The 26,945-nt window shown below is 38.4% G+C and overlaps 1 protein-coding gene across 1 annotated transcript; it reads right to left on the bottom strand.

Moving 5' to 3' along the window:
- Nucleotide 1: 1 nt before the first annotated feature.
- On the bottom strand, nt 2-25,959 carry TMEM156 (transmembrane protein 156). The gene is made up of 6 exons (XM_062642395.1): nt 25,814-25,959; nt 21,114-21,392; nt 19,329-19,577; nt 17,031-17,138; nt 13,869-13,973; nt 2-137 (listed from the first exon to the last, which is right to left on the bottom strand). Exons 1-6 carry the CDS (start codon nt 25,911-25,913, stop codon nt 118-120), a joined length of 861 nt encoding a protein of 286 aa, XP_062498379.1. The 5' UTR covers nt 25,914-25,959; the 3' UTR covers nt 2-117.
- Between the last annotated feature and the right edge of the window lie 986 nt (nt 25,960-26,945).

The raw sequence follows: 26,945 nt of genomic DNA on the forward strand, positions 1-26,945 counted from the left end.
TGTACAGTTGGCATTCTCATGAAAAGGCAAGTAACAGCTCTCCAAACTGGAAATGGAGATGCTTTCGTCTGTGGTGCGTGTATGATGTGTCTTCTTTCATCAGACAGTAATGATACTTCACATGACGATATCTGAAGCTAAAGAAAACAGTATCAGGAAAAAGAGGATGTTAATCAGATCTTTCCTAATTTATCCTAAATGTTATTCTTTTGACTTTCACAGCAATGAATTCCTTTCTTTCTTAATAAACAAAACAACATTGTAACTAAGAGGCAGACAGAATAGATTATACACATCAGATTGGAACAGAAGATCAAGGAATGATACCTGCCAGCAGAACAGTGGGTTAGGTACCTGCCCCAAGAGAGCATAATAGTGGAATAGGAGTGAGAAGCACTGGATTGTACTCACTTCCAGGGAAGTGTGGCAATGTTGGAGTGGCAGAACCAAAAGCTGCCCTAGAGAGCACCCATCCCATCCACCTGGTTGGAGTGCTCCAGAAGGGTGTCTGTCCCTCAAGTGTCTCAGCCTGACTTTCTGCAGCACATCCCCATCTATACACAGCTCAGCCTGGAACTGTCTTTTAAAGGTAGGTGCTAAATGGTCTCATTCCTTCGAATAACTGAGCAGGCTTCACTCTTTTCCTCCCTCCAGGCAGCTGGATGAGGGGAGAAGTTTTGTGTGAGATCTGCCTCCACTCCCAAATCTCTTGCTCTGTGTCAGCTCTTGGGCATCTCTTCATGAGCTGCTCTTCCTGCAGCTGAGTGTTCAGAAGTGAACCTGGGATATTAACAAGATCTACTGCATCTGATCCAAAATAAGTAAAGCTGTCCTAATGAGGGAAAATAAAAATAGACCAATGCAAATCACCAGCTGGACAAAAGAACTTGCAAACCTGTGCCCAGCTCCATTTCCCATATTATACTTGTATGCAGTGAGACAAATTTGGAAATAAGGAAATAAGAGCAGCTTCCTCCACATTCCTAAGTGGAAAATACTCCTCAGTAATCATCAATGAGACTTGGGAAACAGACCACAGCTCCCACAGTAACATGCGATGAGGAACCTTGACATATGAAAATGTCTAGATCCCAGTCAAGCTTGTCTTGGTTTTTAAGGAATTATGCAATGCCAGCGTCATGGTTTAAACCCAGTCAGCCATAAATCAGCCACGCAGTCTCTCTGTCACTCCCCCCCTTTTCTTACCCCTGCTCCTGGAGGGATGGGAAGGAGAATCAAAAGAATGGAACTCCAACAGCCTGAGATAAGAACAGTCCAGTAACTAAGGCATAACACAAACCAGTACTGCTGCCACCAATAATAATAATGATAAGGGAAATAACAAGGGAAGAGAATACAATACCACCCACTGACCGATAATACCTAGCCCGACTGAGCACCAACCGATACCTAGTCCAACCCTGCAGTGATCTAGCCCTTCCGAGTAACTCCCAGTTACATCCTGGGAATGACGTGCTGTGGTATGGAATACCTCTTTGGTCAGTTTGGGTCAGGTGTCCTGTCTCTGCTTCCTCCCAGCTTCCCCTCCTCCCTGCAGAGCATGAGACTGAGAAAGTCTTTGGTCAGACCAAACATTTGAGCAGTAACTGAAAACATCGGTGTTAGCAGTGCTGTTCCCAGGCTGAAAGTCAAAAACCAGCACTGCACCAACTAGTACGAAGGAGAAAAAATGACTGCTACTGCTGAACCCAGGACAGCCAGGTGGTGTGGGGGGAAGTACAGGATTTCGTTACTTCTTACTCGCACACCGAGTGAAAAAGCAAATGTAGCTTATCACCCATTCTGGTAGTTCATGTAGCTGCAAGCCCAATAACATCTGTCTCCCTTTTCCTTACATCATAAGAACTGGGATAGGAAGGGTTCCTTGGCTGTAAAATTATACTGGAGGCAGCAGCTGCTGAAGTGAGCTAGAAAATGACAAGCTTAGGCAGGATACAATGCATCAAAAATTGATGCTGGCTGATGGAACAGTGGGTTTAAACAGCCTGCACAGTGCCCATTACAGCCCAGTTCTGCGAGCAAGCCAGAGTGCTTCCCTTCGAAAACCTCCCAGTGTCTGTTCTGGAGAGAAGCACAGCCTGGCGTGAATTTCATACAGAGCCCAACAACTGTGCCAACTGCTCTGGAATGCACTCGGCTGTCTGATTCTGTGAACTCTTGAGTACTGAGAGGAGTTTTCATTTTAGTGCCTGATTAAGACTTGAATCTAATGGAAGCAGAAACAGAGGAGGAAGTATCTTTCATAGCATTAAAAAAATAAACATGTAATTGAGTGACTGCATACAGTCCTGAAAACAATTTAAAGCTGTATATGGACATAAATCTTTTTTCATCATTATCTACAGGAATTCATGAAAGCATAAAAAATGATGTCTTACTGTAATGGCCAACTGGCAAACCCATACATCAGTACTAGCAGGATCTTCTGCCTGCAGCTGCATCCCTCCCCCTCCATTTCCTGATGATTTTAACCACAGTACTATCACTTCTGAGCACTGAACTGATGCTTTTGAGAAGAAGTGTCAAAAGCATAATTGGAAGGGTCCCAGCAATTTCAAAGAGCACCTACTGTTCTTCACAAATCCATGCATGATTTATAAACACAGCTTAACTGTAATCTTTCTCTTGCTCCTGAGTACACTTGGCATGTGCCTCTGCTAGAATGTTTTGAACTGTGAGTTCCACTGTTTCCCTTGCACAGTTTGTTTCTTCTGCTGTTTCTGTGGGAGTCTTGCTTGAAGACAGATGAGAGAGGGATTATTTTAAATACAAAAACATTTTTGTAAAGCCACAATCACACAAGGAAAAGCAGGCAGAGAATATTTCTAGTTGCCTTTTCTGTTTGTGCTACTCAGTTCTGCAATGATGGCATTTAAAGACCTCTGCAGGAAGGCCACAGAGCCTGAGTCAAAGCCCAGACAATATCCCATGTGGACCTGCATTGAATTTTCATAGAGTCATAGAACAGTCTGGGTTGGAAGGGACCTTAAAGATCATCCAGTTCCAACCCCCTGCCACACAGAGGGATACCTTCCCCTAGACCAGGTTGCTCAAAGCCCCATCCAATCTGGCCTCGAACACTGCCAGGGATGGAGCAGCCACAACTTCCTTGGGCAGCCTGTTCCAGTGTCTCACCACCCTCACAGGGAAGAACTTCTTCCTAATGCCTAATCTGAATCTACCCTTCTGTAGTTTAAAACCATTCTTCTTTGTCCTATCACTACATGTCCTTGTAAAAATCCCTCTCCAGATTTCTTGGAGTCTCCCTTCAGATACTGGAAGCTGCTCTAAGGCCTCCCCTGAGCCTTCATGTGAACAAGCCCAACTCTCTCAGCCTGTCTTCATAGGAGAGGTGCTGCAGACCTCTGATCATCAATTTTCCTGGTATTAGACTGGCATCTGCACAATTAAATTTCTAAATTCTAGGGGAGGGTATCCTCAGAAAATGACAGCAGTGATGTCCCTCTGTGAATGTAGCTGGATATGAACCAGTCCCTCATACACTTATTGATGTCTTGTGTCAACTGTCCCACATGGGACATTTTGTGTCCATGGGCTTTTAGGTTGTAGGAGAGGAAAGGGACCCATCAACTTCTTTTATTTGACAATTTCTGTGAAAGAGGTTTTCACCTTTTTAACCATACACATGCTTCCCCTGTGCACCATCCCTGTCAGTTACCTGTCATATACCTTATGTTCCAATTTTGTGATCCATTTCACCTAAAGATAAGATTGTGCCTTAAATTCTGTATTCAGTGGGAGATTAACTTGACTTATCTAACTATGCCACTACATTGTCATTCAGGAAGAAACGCAGAGATGTGAAGCACCTTACATGTTCAAGGATTTCAAAGCTCGTCACAGAGAAGGAAGTGCTGATGGCGAAAGGCAGTGTGCTAAAAATCGTTGTCAGTTGCTGATGTGGAACTTTCATTAGCTTTTATGCAGCCTTTGACATATCCACCAATTTTATTAAGAGAATTAATGGGAGGCAGAACACTAAGATTTTGTCATCTTGTCCTTGGGGCATTCACTGTCAAAGAGACTGATGCAGTAAATGAAGGGTTCAGGCTAACAGAGAGAAGTTGGTGTGAATTTGATCTAACAGCAGCTCAGAGCAGGATACTGGAAGCTTTTTACAACAACAAAAGAAGACAACAACAGTTGGCTTTAAGACACTGAGTTTTCCTTCTTTCTTTCCTCATAAAATGGCAGCACTTCATCCAGAGACTGTCAGGTCTGTATCTGTCTCTAATTCCCACAAATAAGAGAATGCTGCTCTGTCCCCAGTCATTCATGAAATCTATTAACACTCCTTTTGATTCAGAGAATACAATGTGCTCCTCCCCACATGGGCAAAGCACAGAAGTACTGCAGGAGAGGGCTCACAGTCACTCTGCATGCACACATGTTCATTTTGCCCTGAGCACTTTAAGAGGACGTGCACGTCTGGTGTGTTAGAAGCCCCAAGACCTGCCCAGCCAGCCTGCCCAGACTCCACTTGGCCACACCACTGGGGAAGATGGAGTGCCACAAAGGCAGGTCACACTCATGGAGGTAAGTTACTCCTTAGGACAGGCTTTCTTAAGCCTCCAAGGGCAAGTTTAGCCAAAACCTTCTCAACATAACGATGATTTCAGGGCTAACCATCAGCAAAATCATCTCACTGAATGCTCCAACACCTTCAGATAGGCTGTTTGTCATATGCAGGAGTGTTTTAATGGGCATGGTGATTTGAGTCTTACTTGTCCACTTTTATTTCTTACTCCCCACTTATTCTTTGTCCTCACTGTTTTAGGGAACAGACATTGAAATGTGTTCAGAAATGCCAGTCCTCTTGCAGTTTCTCATGCTACATTTTTTTGAAGTAAAGGGAGCTAGTAGCCTCACTTCAATAGACAAATTCAGTATTTATCCTTCTGATCTGCTCTCCCAGATTTCTTACTATCAGTCCACTTCTTTTTTCGTCTGTCACAGAAGACGGTGTTCACTGCTGGCACACCAGACCCAGATATACCTCCCGTAGCATTTTGAAGATGCTAAAAATAATAGTTAATGCAAGTAGTGCTCAGAAAGTTGTAAATACCAGTTGATGCAAGTAGTGAGTAATGAGCACTACACAACCTCTGGTTTAGCTGAGGAAAAACAGTTCTTACCATGGGGCAAATACGTAACGATGTGTCATTGGCAGAGGCAGAAAAGCCTGATTCTAGCAGGCTGTCCCCAAACAGCATTGCCTCCGAATGCAACTATTTGCCCTGAATAAAATGTTTGTGCTCCCTGTCTTCCTAGCATCAGCCTTATGGTAGTTAATGTCACCTTTTGACAGCACTAAAGAAATACATCTACAGCTGTAATATGTAAAGAGAGGGCTGTCTTAAAGCTCTTGAGAGACTTGGCTCATTCCTTTTTTCCAGGACAGTTGCTAATATTTGCTCTTTGGCAAAGGTACAAGTCCAGAAGTTGGTAAATTTTTTACTAGCTGAATTAACTGTCACTGTGATAGCAACCAATGAAGAAGAAGTAACAGATCACATGCATGCACCTCTGTGACCACAAACACAAATACATACAGACAGATGTACAGATACACACACATGTAAGCTATAACATTACACACAGAGGAACATGGCCACATGTGTGGCTGCATGTATATTAATATACTTACACTCTATAATCAACAGTATTGTCTTCAATATAAAGACATTAACAAGATATTTTCAGAAAGAAACGTGCCTTTTTCTGACATAAAGAGAACCATTCGGCAGAAAGTAGCAATCTGTGGTAGATTATTGATCTCTCTCCATCTATTAGCAAAACAAATATTTCCTTATTGCAGTCTGAAGCAATAAGCAAATAATATGCCTTATACTTCGCTGTCCTGCCTGATCTGGATTTTGAATTTACGAAATTCCTGTGGTTGAAACCAACATTGTCAAACCTTTCACCTGTCACTGTGTTGGCTTAAGGGCCTTTTCTGAGGCCATCACCAATTTCCCCATCCAGCTCAGTAGCAACAATGATGGTGGCAGGAATGAACCTTGCTTTTCCATTTCTTCCTCTCTACAGCTGCTGCTAGACGTGCCACACCTGCTGCATAGTGAGCCTCCTCACACAGAAGTCAAATAAACACTCTGTGTTTTGGTTAATGCTTTCTCCGAGTGCAGCTTCAGCTAGCTGGAAATGAGGAAAGCGTAACTCAGAAGTGGCTTGCCTGTCCCTGTCTTGCCTGTTTGATGCAGGGTAGGCACTGGCCTAACTCTTATCAATGAGTCTGAAGCCAGATTTGCAGCAGAGAAGGGCAGATATTAGCGCTATCTGCAGTGGAGCTCTCCCAGGTTTCTAACTCTGTCTCCAACCCTCCCTTGTTCGAAGCTTTTGTCTCTGCGGTCTGAAAGGCTTGTGCTTCAGGGGAGAAACTGGTAGTATGACACAAGCATGTTGCTTTTTGATCAAGAAGCTCCTGATACACACTTCTTATCTACATCCCACCTCCTTCTTGGGTAAAAAAAAAACAGGTTTTATCAAGTTGATGTAGTTTGTAACTGTCATTGTCAGTTCTGGGAATTTAATCATCTTAGTGTTTTTCAGTCTCAGTGCTAAGCTGTCCATGTGTGGCACTTCTCACACAGCCAGCTCCTCCCCGCTGAGCAAGCTAGTCTTTAGTAGCACTCTAGAGATTTCATAGAGACAACCTTCGCATTTGTGAGAAAAGTAGACTACAATCTCCTCACACAGCCTTAGTAACCAAAAGGACTTGTAGTTAGCAAGTTTTCTTGTAACTGCAGTGTCAGTTACAGTGTTAGCCACAGAGCCACCCACGAACACCCGTAGTAATGAGTTGAATCCAACCTTAGCAGATGGAGGGGGAAGTGTTTATTTGCAGGAAATGAAGCAAAAATAAAGCAGAAAGTGCTTTTATTATTTTCACACAGTAGCTTTGAGGCATTATTCCTTTGAGAAAGGTATTCAAGATCTAACATGGTGAAAAGCAGGATCTAGATCTAAGTTCCTGCCCCTCCAGCCACATCTTTTGACAATCTTTCACAATGTCACATAATATTACAATTTCAGGTATTCGGCATTAATCCCATATATTACATCCAGCTTTCACCTCATTGCTGGCAGTTGTTCTGGCAGGAAGACTGTTATGACCTGGAAAGCAAGACTGCTTCTATACAGCTCATCACTGGAACAAAGTGTTTGGGAGTTCTCAAGATACCTAATCTTCTTTCAGTCACTGAGCCAGAGATTAAGGAAATGGATAACGCCAGCCCAAAGTGTGCGGGATCTCATGTTTTGTCTCACAGAACAACTAAAGAATCTGCAAAGCTGTTCCATCTTTTCTTTCTACCCTTTAGTACATAACACTTAAGATAACGAAACCAACAGGTGTGCTGACAGGTTGATTCCAATGGATACTCCCACCTCTAGGAACACAAAAGTCAAATTTTCATGGGAATGGGCCATGACTTTTTTTTCCTCCTTCTAAAAGATCACTTTTGGTGAATCCAGCATCCAGAAAGAACAAAGCATGCTAGTGATCAGCCATAATAGTGTATAAATGAAAGCAGTGGATACTAATGAGAACCCCCTTAGCAACACATCCCACTACAACCTTAGAAATATCTGGGTTTTCACTCCTGGGTAAATGTTCTCAAAGGAAACAATGAAGGTGGTGGGCAGATACATGGTAGACAGGGATGTGGGAAGATAAAGGTTTGCCTGAGAGACAGTGGACACTGAGTTTGGTATTGAATTTCCAATAAAACTCCATCAGATTTAAACAGATGTAAAGAAGGAGCTTCTTAAGCTTTTAACCTAAAAATTCCCCATTAACAGTAATACAGTCTGTGCAAAGAGTCCTAAGCTTGTCTATGCAAATGATATATTAGTCTCTATTATTTATTCAAGTAGCATCTGTTTGTTTCTAGGCATTACAAACATTGCCAGGAAGCGCTATCACTTACTGCACATTACTTTTCAGATTTGTTTCATTACATCTGGACTTCCTGAAACAATTACTGTAGTAAAAGGGCTGGAGAAACTTAGAGCTGGGAAACTAGTTTTAGTTCCAAGCTGAAACCAACTTCTTGTCAATCCTTCTGACTGGTATAAAAACAACAGAGCGATAGATGTCTTTTGTCTGGGGAATTTGATCAGCAAACTATTCATTTAAAACATGTTTTCTTTCAGAGATCATTTGCAAATTGCTTCTTTCCTCTGCACTTGTCGGAAACAAATGTCAACATAATGCTGAAGTCCAGGAAATAATATTCTAAACCAGGAAAATAATGTCAGAGTTTGCACTGGGGCCTTCAGGGACACAGGTTTAAAAGGCTGACACATTAGATTATCGATGACTCTTGGTACCAGAAAGAAAATTGATTTTGTTTCCCTGCCTCCTAGCTCTCACAAAACACATTTTCCAGTTTGTCATCTAGCGTACTTGGCTAGAAGAAGTAATAAGTTATTACGAGCAGATATTGCATAATACTAATTCTAAAAATACAAGGAAAAACAGAGTAATTGGAGTTGTATTTACTCACCTTCTACAGTTGCAGCCACATGACAGTGCTCTCTTTCAGGAATTATGGGCAGTATCTTTGTGGTCTGTGCAGTCAGTGGAATTTGCTTTTTGCTGGGTTTCACTATTGAAAGTTGAAATAATTATTAGATATATTATTAAACAGCAAATACATCTGCAGAGTGTTAAACACTGAATCTACAAGTCTGAAAATAACCGAGACCTGTCTGCACAAGAGGCAGAGCCAGGTTTTCAGTGGGATTTCAGTGCCTAGAGATGCAGATACATGACTTTTGGGAACTCCCAAAAGCTCTAACCATATTTTGTATTTATGGTGGGACTATACCATGCTGATCCTAAGTCTCCCTGGGAAGCAGCTTGAAGTAATTTGCTCTTGGAAATTTTACTGCTAGTGAAAATACAAAAGCATGCAAATTTGAGGTTATATAAGAATATCCCAAAATACAAAACCCTACAGGTGGCCAGTTAAGCAGAAACAACTAGAATTTAGAGTGTGAACTTTCAGATACATTTTCACATAAAGGCAGCACAGATTGCTGCTCAGAAACACGATTTAACTTTGCGACACTAACCCTAACTTGTCATACACGCAGGGAGAGCTACTGGGTGTCATCCAGTTGCTAACAAAGATGACAGCATGCATCTTAGAAGCAGGGAGTGATGCCTTTAGCATGCTGGCAACACAGATCCTGAAATGATAACTTACTGGGATGCAGATATAGAGAGGAAGAAATAATAGCATTGTTGGGCAAATGAACTCAGAGCTGTTGATCCAATGCATTTTTCAAAGAACTACTGCAGAACACAAATAATACTTTAACTCCACCCTGTCCATCCTGTCCCTGACCATCCATAACTTCTATAAACCTACAAATGGGTTTCTACTGAGTTTATAACAAGAGGAGGATCTGTGCCACTTATATTTAGCTACCTCCCTTCTCCATTGACTTTATCATTTGGGCTTCTCCCTTTATAAATGCAATTAAAAAGTAGAGTTTGGATCTTGGTAATTAAACCAACAGAATATGAAAAACAAAGTTAAAATAAAACTGGGGTAGTTTTAAAAATAGCAGTGGGTCTTGTTTTACCCTCAGGATGAACCTGGAGAGAATGGAAATGTAGTCCCTTCAGAGCCTGTGTGTAGCACTGTCCTGCATTCATGCAAACTGAGCAGAGAAAAGGCCCCTTGTGCGTCAGTGCTCTATGGAAAGCTTGCAGGGACTATAAAAAGCTCCCTAAAATTACCTGCATCCTATAGATTTTATGCTCCCATCTGAAAAATGAAAAAAGCCCCAAAGCTTTATTAGCTTCACATTTTTCTCTGGAAATATTGCATCTCAGAAACACATAAATCTGTGTTAAATACCGAATATTATGACAAGCTTTGTTTTTCCCAGCATTATTCATAGAAGTTGCAGAGGAAGAGGCAATTACTCATCTATGTCAGGAACTGAGAAGGATCAAAATCAAGCATGTGATGCTTCACTTGGCCAAGATTAAACAAATTTCTCCTTTCTTGGCTTTGCATCTATTTGCTGCTGTAAAAAATCTGAACTCACTGGGATGCCAGCCCTGAGCCAGTGATGCCACTACTGAGCCAGTGTTTGCTTCTGTTTTTAACTTGTCGACTAACCTGAAGCTGTAGAAACACATCTGAGAGCTGGCAGAATTTTGCCTATTTCTTTAATAGGATAGCCAGAAAACGGTACAGGAATACAAATGACTGGGAGGAATTTTGCCTTATTATTTCTTATGCGTAAATTACAGCTATCAAGCCCACTTATATCAAATTCTATGAATGTCACAAATTCTGAACAGTCCAGAAAACAATCGCAGGCCAGAATCCCTGAGGTTTTTTTCTCTGAGTCCTGGTTGTCACCATGATCCTGCAATGTCCTTCTTTCAGGATAAGTTATAAAATTACCATCCATCAGAATTAACTTTGCATTACTGTGAGCCAGCTAAATGATTCAAGGAATCCTGTATTTGTATCCTAAAATGTAATGAACCAAACTGTGAGTCCTTGAGCCTAAAAATGAGAATATTTTTCCATTTGAGCAACATAGAATAAGGCATTGTGTTTGAAATAAGATTGTCCACACAGACTGTAAATAACAGTATGAATAAATAAATAAATAACAGTATGATTTCCTGTCTGCACAGTCCCATTCTAACATAGGAATGGGAACAGGCCTTTTTTCTAATAAACCTTATGCTGCTTTCAAAATAGGATAAACATAAACAAGGAATGTCATTCTTATGCTAGAAAGAGAAGGTCTAAATGGGACTTTATAGTGACAGACTTCTAGTAATATAAATTCACACTTATGTATAACCCATAGAATTATATGAATGAAACTTCCAGTATGAAAAGGTCCTGCTAGGCAGATTCAGTCTAGGTATTAAAACACCCTGATTTATGCAATGTTTCCTGTGCAAATTCTCTTGGGTATTTTTTCACAGTTCATACACACTGGCCTGCTGCCAATAAGTAATTCTGTGCCATTTTTTCAGGTTACGGCTATAAGAGAATAGCTATGATCACTTGCTAGTAGTGGAAAAGGTACTAGAGTGGCTCAAGAAAAGTGGGATAAGGAAAACATATAACAATAGGGTAAGTATAGCTGCCTTCCCTTTCTCTGGAACTGAGGCTGATTTAAGCAGTAAGCTGTGCATGACAGTTTAGCAGCTTCTGAGTTTTTTTAAAACATTGTGGGGAATACTATCTAGTCCTTGTAATTGCAAATATTAATTAATTAAGTTGTTCCAAAACCTCTTCTACTGCCTCTTCAGTTTTAGAAAACTCCTCAAAGAAGTTCTTGCCAGAAAAGTATCCCGTGTGGGAATCTCTCTAAGAGTCTGTGTCATGAACACGAAGCAAAAAAATTGACTTTTCTTCATGGATTATTTTCCATGTGCTACTACTGTCAAGTTCTATTAGGTATGAAAATGCTCTGTGTTTGGAAATACAGATCAGTCACTTAAAGAATACTTACTTCTTGAGCTGAAGAAAAAGCACCCTCTACTCTTTCCTTTCTCTTGTGGCTGCATTTAAGAGAAACTGTGTTTTGTCAGTTCATACCATTCAAGAGACTGATTTACACAAATGCAATGACAGAACCAGATCCGAAGTCTAGAGAAGATGCTCTGTACAGCCCACATTGCAGTGCATACTTTTTTGGCTTAACAGCACAGACAATGTTTAGTCAAATTCATGACCACAATGCTTCAAAGCTCCCATAGTGTCCTGGGTTCAGCATAACGTCCTGGGTTTAAACCATGACACCTATCCTCACTATATACGCATAATCCTTTGTAGTACCATGAATTCAGAAGGCTGAAACTTTAATCCTACCTTAGAGAATATACTATAGTTTTCCTCCTTCCACTGGCCATCAGACTTAATGGTTATGATTCATGGCCACAGAGCCACTAACAGTTTCACAATACTTGCCTCCATACTGTAAATTACCTTTTTGTAGGACCACAGTGATATTAAGACGTTAATGTCCTGAGCCTACCTAGGAAATCATTCTCATTCTCAAAGTATAGGCTTCCTTCTTTTATTTCCCTTAGCCATCTTGAACTTTGAATAACCTTTTAGTAGTATCTATACATCTTTTCCTCTATATGATACATTGTCACATCCTCTCAGATACATAGTTATTTAGTCTCATCATGGTGTTTCCACTGTACTGTCTTCAGTGGGTATCAACGTTTTATTTCAAGATTCCAAGCTATGCAATAGTCATAGTGAAAATATTATCAAGGGCTGTCAAAGAAGTCATCTATGACTATTTATAATCCATTATAACAGTAGTAAATCTTGAATTTAGCAACTGTGAACAGAATAAACTCTTTCATATGGTCTTGATTTCACTTTAAATTCTACTGGTATAACCTGGGAAATTGTCTGGATTGACTGGAATTAAGGTGTGTGAAATCAAGTAATTTAATACTAAAATAAACCCCATTATAGCAGTTCATACAACAAAGCATCTATCTGGGTTAAGTGGATAAATTTAAGCGAGAGGCACATAGAAGTAAGAATGACAGACTAGTAAGGGATTCATATTCTTTTCAGTAAGATCTAGTAAAACTGGATTTGAATTTTCATAAAACTTCATAATGAAAAATGCCTTTGGATATACAACATTAAAAATGCCATCATGAACATGCTGATAAAACAGATACGGTACCAGTGAAGCTACCTAAAACAAAAGATGTCAGAAAGAGAATTCTTTTCCTGCAGGATAAAAATAATGACCTCATAAATATATCTTAGAGGTAGCCAGTGCTGTAAGAGTGAGAGGCATAAACTGTACTCGCAAGAGAATTCATACAGACAAAGAGCTATTCACTCTTTTCTAGGTGAAATTGAAACGCCACAAGTTACTGAGTTGTAGAGAGAAATTACTGAGTCTCTTCTTTCTCCTCAAGAACTAACAAGACAAACAGCAAAGTACCCAAGCCTAACCCATTTCAAAACATGTTTTCATTTGCTGGCTTTGTGTTTGTTTTTGTTTGAAGCAGGGTTGGTTTGCTATTCAAAGCTATAATTCTATAGGTTCATGTTAATCTTTTTAAAGATAGAGCTGTCTTTATGAAACCCAAATCCATGGAGTTGATTAAAGCATATGACTCTCTGAGCAATATCAGTAACACTCAGAGCTACAGCTGTTAATTTCCTCCCACAAAGAGGCTTGCCACCAAATCATAATTTCTGGAACGAAAACTTGGAGTTTAGCCATGCCATTTAATTTACCTGGGCTAAACATACTACACTCTTAGAAGACCATATTTTAATTCCTATCTGAAACTAGAAAATTGTAGTTTGGGGGAATTTTTACCTAGAAATAGGCTACATAGTGCCAGCAGAGCCATTCTCTGAGTCCTCCCACAGCCATCCATTCCATCCTTCGGTTAGCATATTTTATCAAGTCATAAATCCACAGCACACACATACAGGTACGTGGCTATATTTTTCATACAAACACAAAGCACTCAGCTGCCAAACCTCAAATTTGGCACACAACAGGACCTAAAATTAAAAGGCAGTAAAACCCCAAAAGTCATTAATGCAACACATTCGAGACTGGGAGAAGCATTCCCAGGTGATATACGCAAGTCTTCTTACAGTTTTATTGTTGGAATTTTTTTCTTTATCTTTTGTGTAGGAACAAGGTTACTCTGAAACAAACCTGAAGCATTCCTTTGCAGGAAAGACTTAAAAGGTCTTTCTTGACCTTCTTATACCTCAAGATTTGTTAGGGTTTTATTTAACTTTTATATCACTTACCAGGAAAAGGATGAATTCTAGTAGCAGATATGGTTCTTCTTGCATGTCTGGAACCATTTCTTCTTAGAATAGTAGAAACTGATGCTGTTACTCTGTGTTTACAATCTGTTTTAAACAAAATGTGTTAGCTATAGAATTACATTCAGCTCTGATTGGAAGGAAAGCTGGTAAAGCCCTTATTCTTAAACAGCTGAACACCTTCCATGAAGAAGCAGGAAGGTTTTGAAATAAGGTGATGAGGAAAAGCAACGGCCAGATGGTTTATATTATTGTGAATGAAATTTTCTGGAAATTCCATTCAGGTTTGCCCCTTTCAAATTATTCTTTCTCAAATTGTACTGTGTACCTTGGAGAAATTTTGGAGGTTTATAAAAATGTACATGTTCCGGCACAGGTTCAAACTCACACTGTTGATAGTGGAATAGCAAGGATGGAGGGCACTGGCATCCTAGGAAGCTGACTGATTCCTTTTAAGTGTAGGGTGTTTATCTTAGGAAGCATGGTTTGAGAGCAAGCTCTATAGCACTCAGAGAGATAGAGCTGAGCTGAGCAGCTCTGATTGCTCCTCAGCACCAAGTTATGGCTAATCCTGTTCTACCGTGGCAGCAGTTCAGGGCTCAGCAGGCTTCTGATGACATGCTCACTCCAGTTCTACAGAATTGATGTTTATCTTTTTCTTTTGGGAACACTGGAACACTTCAGCTTTAAGAAATTCATTAAATTAACATTATTTAGGTCATGATTTTTTTTGTGAATAGCCACTGGAGATCTAAAGCACTGAAGCCCAAAGCATGCGCTGTAACAATTAATGTCCAAGGAAGCTCTGGGAATGGTTGTAAGACAAGTGGAACAGAAAAAGCAAAAAACCTGCTTCTAATTTAGCTCTTTTGTCATGGATTAGTTGTAACCTCCAACAAGTTTATTTGGATATTTTATTTTATCCCCTCATGGAAACAATGTTTCAGAGAGTCTCGAAGCCTGCCTCACAGAATGTCTTGCAAGGTCTCAAGACCTTGCATATTTCTGAACAGCTTTCAGTGGTGCTTGGAAAAGAGGAAAAATACCAATCATATTACAACTGGAAAAAAAGCAGCTGTTTTAGTCACATAGTAATATTCTGCTGTGTTCTTTGGACACCACTGGAAAAAGCAGTGTGTAGCCTTGCAATTAAATGTGACATCAAAACATATACGTAAAAGGAATACAACCCTTAAATCTGCTTGGTTTTTTATCAGTAACAATGTGACGTTGTTTATAATGTTATATATGATAAATTTAACCAATAAAATCACACTATTCTTCTATCAGCAGAAAATGTATTCTAGAAGCAAGTCAGTGATTAGAAGCCTCAAAAGGGCATCTTTCCTCCCTGCTTGTGTCCATGACGATTCTGAAAAACCTGCATTTAATAGAAAACTGATGTTTAAGAATAAAGGCAGTAAATCATTAATCATCACTACTAATAGTTCTGCATTTAAAATAGGATGTTATGACTCAAAGAACAGAAAATCATATTCATTACATTTATAGGTAGCTTTCAAATTACAAATAAAAGTTCTTTAAATTGGAGCATATAATAGCCTACTTATAGAGACCTAATGTATGCTCTATGGGAATTTACAAATTTACATATATAAAAGAGGTCTCAGAATTTGGTTCTAGCAATAAGTAAAAGATGATGCATTTTAACCAAGATAGTCTGATAAGGCATTTCTTTAGCAATTTGGGGGGGGTGAGTAGGAGGAAGGCTCACAGATCTGCCATTTTAAGCAACAGTTTTGCTTTGTTTATTCCTTTAAAATATATGCATGAAATATTTACATTATGCTAAAATAATCATAGAAACATTTTGTGTGGGGGCACCCTTCTTCCTTCTGTTATGATTAAATCTAGGCTCCTATTGCTCTTTCATTACAAAACTGCCTGTCATTACAGGGAAGATGATCAGGGGACTGGATATGGCTTATCATTTTGTTATTACCACTGCAACCAAGGTCTCCATTCAGCAGCTCTGGACTACAAGGGGAATGGACATCTGCCTGGTAATAGCAACTAAATGCTGATTGCCTAGAGGCATTCTGTGCACTCAGGGCTGACAGAGTCCAGAAAGTCTCAGGAAAGTGCTATGAAGAGCATCAAGGAGCTGTTATCTCAGGTAGCAGGTTAAGTAACGCTCTTTTCACACTGATGAAAGGAAGTGTGCTCCCTGTGTCACCTATCTCTGACTTGGGACGAAAACCAAAGATCAGCAGCTCACAAGCCTTCCATTTTCTGTGCTTTGTGCAGAAGACTTTTCCTTGGATTGCTCTGAAGTCTCATGTTCAGAGTACTGCAACACTTTTATTCTTGCTTTCTTCAACGTATATTGCTAGCAGAAATACTGTAAATCTGGTTTCAGCCTGTAACCAAACTGAATTGCATAGGAAGAGCCTGTCATGTTTGTTGAAAACATTGCAGAATGAAACACTTGCTTCAGACTCTGAACTAGCAGCAAGTTCTTTTGTAGGAAAGTTTTAGTCACTTGGAATAGTCAATACTGCTGATTCAGAAATCACAGCACAATAACTTCTTTGCTGAAATAACAGCAACAATAAGAAATGGTATCTGGGCTTAATTCAGCTCTGGGGAGAAGGCGGCACAGTTTGGTTCACTTGCATGGGATTACATCACTGTTGCATTCAGACAACCAGTTTTTAGGACAGACAATTGAGTGCATATCACCTCATACCCAATTTTTCTTGGCCATGACCTAGATGAATCATCTTCAGGAAGGAAAGGGTATTTCCATCTGCTTATATTTGCCATTGGCATTTCTGCTTAAGACCTTCGACAAGGTTCAACTGTAATTGTTTTACCTACTGTAATCAGGCTGAAACCAGAAGTTCATATCGCTAAGGATCAGAGGCCACCAAGTGTCTGTCAAAACCCCTATATTTTATTAACCATCAATAAGCTTGAGCTTGCATCCACAGTTCAGACATGAGAGGTGATAGTATCAATCATCAGAGTATTTCAGTCCCCCTATAAGAAACTTTTACTATATTGCAATACAAATATTGGTGTCTGAGGCTCATTAGTAATCAACACTTTTGTTATTGTAAATTAACACATTTTCATTGCATAGAAATTTAAATTCATGCAGATTAACTTTTTGTTACTTACAATTTTGTTCATTTTCTTGGACTATTTTGTAGATGACAATTAAAACAGTGAACACAAGAACTACTACAATCATGGTGAGCCAAATGATCTTTGTCATACACACTGGATCTGTCCATAAAATGTAAAAGAGACAAAATGAAGCAGTAAATCACAGGCAAAAAAAGCAGAACATTCACCCTTGCTAGATTTTTGGATCATGCTTATCCCCACAAATACAGCTTTAAAAAGATAAAATTATGCTTTTCTTTTTCTTTTTTCTTTTTTTTTTTTTTTTTTTTTTTTATGCCTTCTTTGTTGTTTGACACCAAGTTTCCCATCTGGAATTTAGCTTAATTTTCACATCTATCTATCTCCCCATGTCTAAACTAATTATAGGTAACTAAGTGAATGAAAACCTTTCCTATTTGTATAAACTATTATATGTAACTCAGCCAGGAAAAAAACAATGCTTCAAAAATCAACATTTATACTTAAGGTAGATCAAGGGTAATACATATCCCCTTTTTGTTTGGATGGAGCAAAGAAGGAACTGGTCCACTGTCCAACACTGGCCTTCACTGGCATTCGCAACCTCCTTGTCCCTCTTCATATATGAGAGAAGGTAAGATTTTCCATATAGAAATTTTCTCATCAGGAAGTGGGGAAATGCCACTAACAGGACCCCTCTGGGAAGTTTTTTAACTAAGTCTGCCTTAAGGGAAAATCAGCATGGGACTGGATGTAGGAGGTAGGCTGCTCTTTTGGACAACAGCTGCTGCAGAATGCACACACATTCCATGGGTAATTAGCTCAGTAACTAGTGCAAACCAGGACTATATACCACAGAGAAAGGATGTGGGGAATTTTCCTCCCTGGTGATTCAAAAGGCCTTTCAAACTTCTTCAGCAGCTGCTTGTTAATGCATACCTTTGCACTGTCAGATAACTATTAGAAAAAAACCAACTATATTGCTATGACTCATATACAATCAAATTACAGACCATAGCCAAACCACTGTTTTCCTTTCCTTGCCTTAGATTAGCATAATTAGACCTACATCAACTTCCCCTGTGTATCTTCTCCACTGAGAAGTCATGAGGTAACTGCCAATAACCCCATGGCACTTGGAGGCAAGCAAAGCTCATCCCTCCTAATTCAGAACTAAAAATATCCTTTATATTGTCCTCCAGGCTCCTTTCAAACAGAGTACTCTATCCTGTCTTGCAGTGACTTGTAATGACTTGAACGGCAGCCTTGCTTAGCAAAAGCCATGAGCACCTCTTTAGCTTTGTTTTAAAGTAAATAGAAAAGAGATGTGTTGTTAATTTTTATTGTTAATTTGGGATAACCACTTCCCAGAAAAACACCATTAGCAAAGGGTGGTTAGCTTACAGTTTTAACACAAGTTAGACGGGCAAGGTACAAACTATACTCCTCTCCTAGCTACACCTATATTTCTTTTTAAAAAGCAACTAAGCTGCCCTCACTTTTCTAAGATCTTACCTGGTTTTATTTAACACAGGTTTAGTCAACTCCAAAACACATATTTTTTTTTGCAACAAAAGTACATTATAAAATGCATTTGCCATACAAACCAAAATGAATGTAGTAATTCATCAATTCCCAGGTGGCAAGTGTTGCATATAGACAGGCTGGAAGCCACAGTCAGGGAATCTGCCAAAAAACTCCTCCAGCACAAAGAGAAATTAAAAAACCTGACAGGCTGTCCTCTGGGAAAACTAAGTCTAGTTCAGCTGAAGGTTTCTCTTTTAAGAAGAAAAAGAGAAAAAAACTTTTTTTTTAAAAAAACTTTTAAGTGTGCTGTAGTAAGGCCTTACAAAGTATACTATGGGAGGATATTGCAGTACAACGGTAAGAAAAGTTAAAACCATCTCCTGGTTCTTCTGCCATGCAAGTTAACAGGAATTTTTCCATTTATCTCCAGGACAACAGGGTTATGCCATTATCAGGGAGAGGTGAGGAAAAAATGTAATTCCAGGTTTTGTGATACATGCAATTTGTGACTCTGTCACTGCTAAGCAAAAAACTGTACAGACACTTCCTTTGTGCTGCTTCTAGGGGGAAAAAAAAATACCACAACAAAAAAACACAGCTAAACCTTCTTTAAATCACTATGGAAACCTTCAGTTGGCTATGAAAGATGATCTTTTAGTAAGGGATGATCAAAATTATATTATCTTCTTGTGAGATACCTAAATACTTTCAAACAGTTGCTGAAACCAGAGAACTTGCTGATTTTTTTCAAGAGTGGTATTGTTTCTGGTTTGATTTCTATTATGACTCTCCTTTGTAACTTACATTCCACATAAGTCTTCAGTTGCATTGAAATATTTATACAGTCATTTTGGTCTTCCATCATTGCCACCAGACAGGAATGATTTAGGTATTCTTCGGCTGCATTTCCTCCTCCGACTGTAGAATTGTTAATGTGGATTTCCAGCAGGTAGTAACTATTATGCTCTACTTCTTTCTCAGAAACCATAGTGAAATTAAAATATTTATACAAATAAATAACATCTTCTGATTTCACTTCAAGCGAGCCTTTTGCTTTTGGAAATAAAAATTAAAACTGTTATGCAGCATGTGGTAGACAAAGAGACAACTCTCAGAAAGAACAATAAACTGAGTTTTCCATCTCATCTGCAAAACATACAGTAGGCTTTTACATTACTGACTTTGATAAAATAGGAAAAAGAATACCATGTAAAGTTATTCTGAACAGATCTGAAAAGTATTGATTAGCTATACAAAGTATGTTCCCCTTACAAATTATAGCCCCTTTTTTGCTTTACTATCAGCTTCTGAGCTTTTCATTTTTGTGTGGTTGTCACAGGTAACAGACAAAACTCAGGCTATGAAAAAAAACCCCAACCAAATAAAAGCCATATGATGATAGATATTTGAAGTGTGCATCTAGTCTATCTGCTACCAGTTGCAGAAGGTTCTTGTTTTATTTCACACAAGCTGTGAGACTTGCAGAATGTTAACAAGAAGCATAGGCAGGTGAGACATTGTCAGGAGTTGAAAAGTTGTGTAGGTATGACTGAGAACAGTTTGTCCACACGTTTTGTCTTGTAATTTTCCATACTTGCTAAGACAGCTATTTTGTAATAAGAAAATGAACTGCATTTCTTATATTCAGGACTTGGCCTGTGGCCAACAATGTTAGGAAAGCAAAATTCAGAGGCATTCTCTTCCACAAAAGTTTCCAGATACTTTGCAAGTATCTGTATACAGCACAGAAGGAATATGCTGCTACTGAAAAGAATGTGGTTATTGCTGAACTCTTCCCTATATTGCTGTGCCGGCCCTTATTCAGTGCTGCCTTCTTTGAAACATGCAAGGCCGTTTCTGATACTACACAGTTGTGGCCTATTGTAAACTGCAAGCACAAAAATGGTTATTTCTTGTATAGCTGCCGTAAGAATGGTTACTATCTTTGAATTAGTTCTTCAGATACTTGCTAACAACCTATCTTCTTATAAGGTCTAGTGTGAGGTGTCCCTGCCCATGGCAGGGGGTTGGAACTAAATGATCTCTAAGGTCCCTTCCAACCCAAACCATTCTATGGTTTTATGATTCTGTTATAATATCAGCATGTATAATAAAATCTACATGTAGAGTTCCACAGTGACATTTAAAATCAAATTCAGTGTGAAAACTGATCAGAAACTACAATTCCTTAAAAAGAAATTAAACATTTTAGAAAATTTAGCAAGTTCAAGAGAATAAAGATGGGACTATCAGAGCATTCATAAAAGTCAGATGGCAGAGGTCAAATTTGCAACAGAAATATTCCAGGTGGCTGTGATTTTATACAAGATCCTCCAAGAAAATAAAGCAGCGTTTTGCTATTGGCATGTTTCACTGACAGCAAGGAAAGAATGCCACTGAGAATTTGACATAAAACATGCATCTTCTAGCCATGCAAAGTCAAGCCAAAAACCTCCATTGTTCATTGATGTGCAAAGACCATAAAGAACCAGGAGCATATTAATTTTTTTTTTAACTACCAAATAAAACCGTATCTTTTATGTTGTAATTAGCTACTGCAAAATTAAGTATTTCTCTTCCCTTACTTACTTTTTTCAGCTCCTAACCCTGATCCTTGATGATCAACATTCACGTCTCCCTTGGATTCACACTCTCTGTGTTTAGTATGGGACTGTTCCATCCTGGAAGACTGGCAAATACATGGAATGTTTTGGAAATTTGAATGATTTACAATGGCCTTCAGTAAAATAGTCTTGTTTTCTCTTCTTTGTTGCACTGATGCTTTGCAAGAATTGTTAAATGTGCAAAGTGGAAAAGTGGTGTTATTTGATGAGCAGGTGTCTATGCATGACACAATTACTGTGTTAACTGTGAAAAAAAAAGTGCACTGTATTAGAAAGACAGTCATATAGGACACATGAACAAATACGTAGCATCATGTAAAAGAACTTTTAACCATTTTATGATGCAATGAGCTTTCTTTTTTGAGGGTAATGGCAGCATGTTGAATGCATCAAGTGAAAGAAAGCAAGCACAGTGTTCCAAAACCTAGATACTGGATTTTATTGCTGAATTGTATAAAATCTCTTGTAATACTAACTTGAATTGGTGGTTGCATTCTTGTTTCAAAGCTGCCCCACTTTGATTGTACTTGAAGATGAAAGCACTCATGTTTGGAGGGGGTCTTAGCCCTGGAACTGTGCAGCTGCAATGCACCAGTGTGATTATGTTGTAAAATAGCTATCAGAACAAAAACTTTCTTTCCAGTGATATTGAAACTACACAGTGAAAATACACAGAAATCTTCTGAATCCTCCAACCACATCCTTCACGTTCTCTTATATTCAGTCAACAAACACGAATCTTAATAAGGACCGTTGGTTTTGTAGTCATAGTCAAATTTCAGTATCAAATTACTGTAGCTAAGAGTACATTAATGCAGTTTTGGTAAGTAGCAAAAAACCCACACAGAATTAATTATTAATGAGTGTTATTTTAGCTCTCTTCCACATTAAAGTAGGGCTTATTGTACAAGTCTTGCATTTTTACTTGAGTTAATGTTCAACTGTTTTTTTCAGTATGAAAAACACTCTAAGAACAAAAACTTCTGGGACCCCAACATGGATGACGTGTTTATGAACAGAAATAACCACATCCTGGAGTTGGTGCAGCACTAACCTACAGTTTTGTAGTTGAGCTTCCACTTCTAGTAGTATGCTGGCATCTCTATGAAGAGAAAATTTTCCATCTAACTCCCATTATGAGTAGTTGGATGAGTATGTTCCTAAATCCTTATGTATATAGAGAAAAACACAGCCTTTATTCGCTGCAGTGCTGAGCTGCAATCTAACAGCTTCAACAGACCACCTATACTCACATAGCAGCAGGCTGACCTCAGAAAGCATTCAGTGAAGGATTTCAGACAGGATGCAGAAATGAAATCCAAAATCCAATGCCAAAATCAATTATCTTCACTAACACTACATTAGAAAGTCATAAACTCCATATAAAACATAATAAATAGAAATACAAAATGCACATCCTATGCAGGCAAAAAAAAAAAAAAAAAAAAAAGAAGGAGAGAGAATTCATTTTAATACAAAAAGGAAAACCGTCAGACAAAATCTTGATCTTTCCCTGAGGCAAGACACAACATTTTCCCTAAACGCTTATGATCTGACCAATGCAGCCTGAAGTGGAGCAGACTCCTGAGGTCAAATTCTTCCAGCTGAAGGAGGCATTTTGTGTAGAGCTTCTCTCTGGAGATGACTCAGGAGCAGGAACTGAATGGTTACTCTGCTCTCACAGCAAGGCGTGTGTGCATCAGTTTAAAGGTACTGCTGCAGCTTTCAAGGTCAGCTAATGGTAATTCACTATCATACCCCTTCATCGAGGAATTTGTAAGCTGACTTGGGAATCCACACGCTGTGCTGTGACAGCAGTCTATCTTCAGCACTATGAAGTCCATTTTGGGCTTCACATCACACCTAATCAGGCTCCAGAACTGCCTGTGAGCTGTGTTATAGATAGGTAAATGCATATTACAAGTTTGATTGCTGTCCTGTTAGGGAGGGTGCTTACCTCCTGATCCTCTTGAAAGATCTCTAATGAGAAATCCAACCAAATTGCAACCCAGCATCAGCATTTATGTTCTTCCAACTCACAAGATTATGGACTTCCTAAGAAGTGATATATATTATTGATAAAGACTGTAATGTGGGCCAAAAGACTAGACTTGTCCAGTGGATCACATGGCAGACAGATTGCTGTACCCACGAGAGGCTTGCACCTTACTTCAGGACTGGAGAGCACCCTCCCAAAAGTAAACATCACTAGAAAAGTGGAAGGGGTCTTGTGAAATCTGAATGCAGACAGACAGAAGAGTTAAGAGGATCAGTGAGATGAAACCATGCAAAGTACCTCTAGGAAACAGCTTTGTATTCAAAGATCTGTAACCCACATGCCTAATATTAAGAAGTTCCGTGATTATGAAATTCTTTTAGTAAGCCTCATTTTACAGGGTGTTCTTCCACAAAAAATCCAATTCCATTGAAAAGAAATTATTCACAGGGAAGATACGAACTTGTAAAAACTTTCTTCCCATTAAAATGAAAATCATAAATATTTCATTTTGGATTGACTTTTTTTTCCATTTGATCTATGATATTCCATTTTGAGTCAATTCAGCAGTATATGAAATTGTAATTTTTGTCACCTCTTTATGGAAATTATTGTCATCACATAATATTGTAGAGATATAAGGCCTACAGTACAAGTTGGGGAACACACAACTGATAGATTTAAAGAGATACACTCCATCAAGTAGCTGGACACAGAGGACAGGACTGGAATTGAGAGCACCACAATCCAAAACTACAACCTCCTGCTCTAAAGCAATCTAGTTTAAAGGTTCAATACCTTGTGTTCAAACAAGTGGGTTGCTTTACAAACATAAAGGAAACATTTCACTTTTGGCAATGCTGAACTGTAGTCTTTTGATAAATTTCAAAGGTTTAGTATTTTTGTAAATTGATTTCTCCCTACATTTCTTTTTAATGAGATATTCCCATTCATATTCCCTCTGCAGAATGAAAATAAATGCTGGAGCATCCCCTGGGATAAAACCTCCAAGTTTCACTTCTATCTGTATACTTTACTTGCCTGCAATTTCACAGGTTATATTAAAAACCTGAAGTACGCACATAGTACGCACGCGATCCTGGAAAAGCCTGTGGAATTAGGAAGTCTTTGAAACTCATTTAGGAGCCCTTCACAGAGGAAGATACAGTGGCTATGTTTCACACCTCAAAGATGTCCAACAACAGCTCTGTGTGGTGAAGCCTCATGGGGTAAACAGCAATTTGAAACACCTACAGCAACTTCTGTACATATTTTTTTGCCACAAAATCTGACATAAAACTAGTTTCCAACAGAAGGTTTTCAATGAACCAGAGACCCAAGTTCCTTGGAATTTTCAAAATGAATAGTTCAATATATTTACCTTCTCACGTAATTCAGACGTTGTTATACCATCTGCTATATACTCATATAGCTTTTAGAACATTCAAAATATGACAATGATTCTAATTTTCCAGACGTAATTCTGTGCTGTATTCTGCTCATGTACTTCACAATCTTAATTTAGACACTCTGTGATTAAGATCATAGGCAGATATCATAATTGCAGTGATCATGCTATTGCAGCATAACGCATCTCCAATAAGAGCAATCTAGGAAAGCAATCATGGAAAATTGAAATAATTCTTTGGTGTTTGACAGTAGGGTCAATATTTTCTTCTGGTAATAATCATGTCATTGTTTAATTGCATGGTCTGTGTTAGCAAATACTTTTGATTACTTCAGCGTGGAGATAGAACATTAATTATTTCAATATCTGAAACTGACTCATCAATTTTATATTTGAAACTTCTGATAGCATACCAAGTTTGTTCATTTATAAACTATAAAAATCTATTAAAATATTCTAGTTACTGTCATGTTTATCCTTTGTGGTTAATAGAGATATAAATATAAATAACCCAATCTGGACTTTTTTTTTTCCAGAAAATTATGCTTCATAAATAATTAATTGCATGATGCCTGGGAACACATGCCATTTGGCAAAGGGATGCTTTTTATTATAACATTTATGTATTCAAAAACTTAATTGAGAATAGGTGTGACAGAACTATTTTAATGTTAATTTATTTATGGATTTTTAAGAAAGCACTGAATGTAAAACTTATACACATGTATTTCACATTCATCCTAAATCCAGGGTTGACCTTTAGGATCACCAAGATGTAACTGGCATTTATGTTACATGATTTGCTTCACTCAGTTACATTTATGCCACTCTACTTTTTGTCAGGTCAGCACTGCATGCTTCTTTCACAGACAGCATCTCATACCAGACAGAAATTGTACAATGTATTATAGGCATTTAAGTGTAGGAACTTAAAAAACAGTTATTTTTTAAGACATGAGTGCCTGCTATAAAAGAACATACACGCTTAAACTACTCTCTTCATGAGGAAGATAGTAAAAGCACAGTTGTGTGGAACAAGTTACCAAGAATTTTGCAGTGTAGATAAATGAATTACAAACTCCATTCAAATTGCCACAAATAATTAACACTCTTGGTTAAAAATCTAACAAAAAACAATCTATATGCTTTGCATATGAGCACAGCATTCTGACGGTAGCTTTTAGGAAAGCATCTACCAACTTTTCAATTGCAATCAGAGTTTCAAATAAAGAAAAGGCTATTTTAGAAGCTGCTCACTCACCTTCATGGATTTTGAAAAATTCAGGTAAACATAAAATGAACATGGTAATTATTCCCAGGACTAATCTGAAGAGTTCTGATTTTCCCAAAAGCAAGCACATGTCACTGAAGCACTCCCATCTAGCATAGTGGTGGTAACTTCCTTCCTGGTTTAGCTTTTAACTTAGTGCAGACTTTATGCAAAATAGCGTCTATTCATTTCCTTTTCCCAATATGAGCTTTCTTTTTACTTCTGGTGACATTAAGTTGTAGAAGGCCAAGTTTTGTTCTTACAGTGACATAGATGAGGATGACTCAAATGACTACACTGAAGATAAAACTCATGTACCAGGATGAAAATAGAAGAAAAAACAAACATAGGAACTATTTTATTCATTTGGGGTAGTTTTGTTTCAGGAACATCACCCCCTAATGGCTACTTTCATATACCTTCTAAACAGTAAATGAATCATCTCTGCGAAGGAATTTTGTACTCATTTGGCTAAGCAGGTTTTAAAAAAATTATTCAGACCCTCATTATAAAGATGAGTCAGAACCGCATGAGTCAGATATGGAGACTTGATTGGTTTATTTATATACATATGCGTTGGGGCTAGGAGAAAGATAATTTTATCTAATACAGAATCTTCAAGACTTCAATAGACTATGAATTTGTTCATTATGACCTAAAGTTTCTGATCTGACAAATAAGTGAGGTACTAAGTACAATGAGATGTTCGTACTATCATTGCTGCTGTATTCTTAAAAGACAACAGATGTTTTGTCAATCTGTAGAGTGTCTTCAGTTTGTGTATTACTATCCTTTCACCACAACAAGACTGCACAGAGACACTGCTATTTCTATACATTGTAGTCCAATTATTCAGCTAAACTTCCTAGTTAACGGAGTGAAGTCTTTCGTTCTGTCAACCACTGTATTCCATGAATTTTCTTACTGATAAGATTGCAAAGAACATTTCTGAAATGTTCCAAATAAAAGTACTCTGATTAATGCATATGTAAAAACAAATCATTTGACACATATATAGAGTATATGCAGTATGAAAGATCTGATTAATTCAGAAAGGTCTCTTCTGATGTAGTATTTTTCACAAATGCATTAAATATTAAGTAGTATCAAAATGAAGCAATGC

This window comes from Pezoporus occidentalis, unplaced genomic scaffold, assembly GCF_034315485.1.
Source record: "Pezoporus occidentalis ecotype Australia unplaced genomic scaffold, CSIRO_AGI_Poc_V1 ctg71, whole genome shotgun sequence".
Taxonomy (NCBI): Eukaryota; Metazoa; Chordata; class Aves; order Psittaciformes; family Psittacidae; genus Pezoporus; species Pezoporus occidentalis.

Excerpts from the sequence above, each read along its gene's own strand:
- TMEM156 (XM_062642395.1), bottom strand. The coding sequence starts at position 25,913 with ATGTGCTTGCTTTTGGGAAAATCAGAACTCTTCAGATTAGTCCTGGGA. Across the intron at positions 21,393-25,813 it reads ATTTTTCAAAATCCATGAAG|TTAACACAGTAATTGTGTCA; the intron begins GTGAGTGAGCAG and ends TTTTTTTCACAG. Across the intron at positions 138-13,868 it reads TAGAATTCATCCTTTTCCTG|CTTCAGATATCGTCATGTGA; the intron begins GTAAGTGATATA and ends TGTTTTCTTTAG.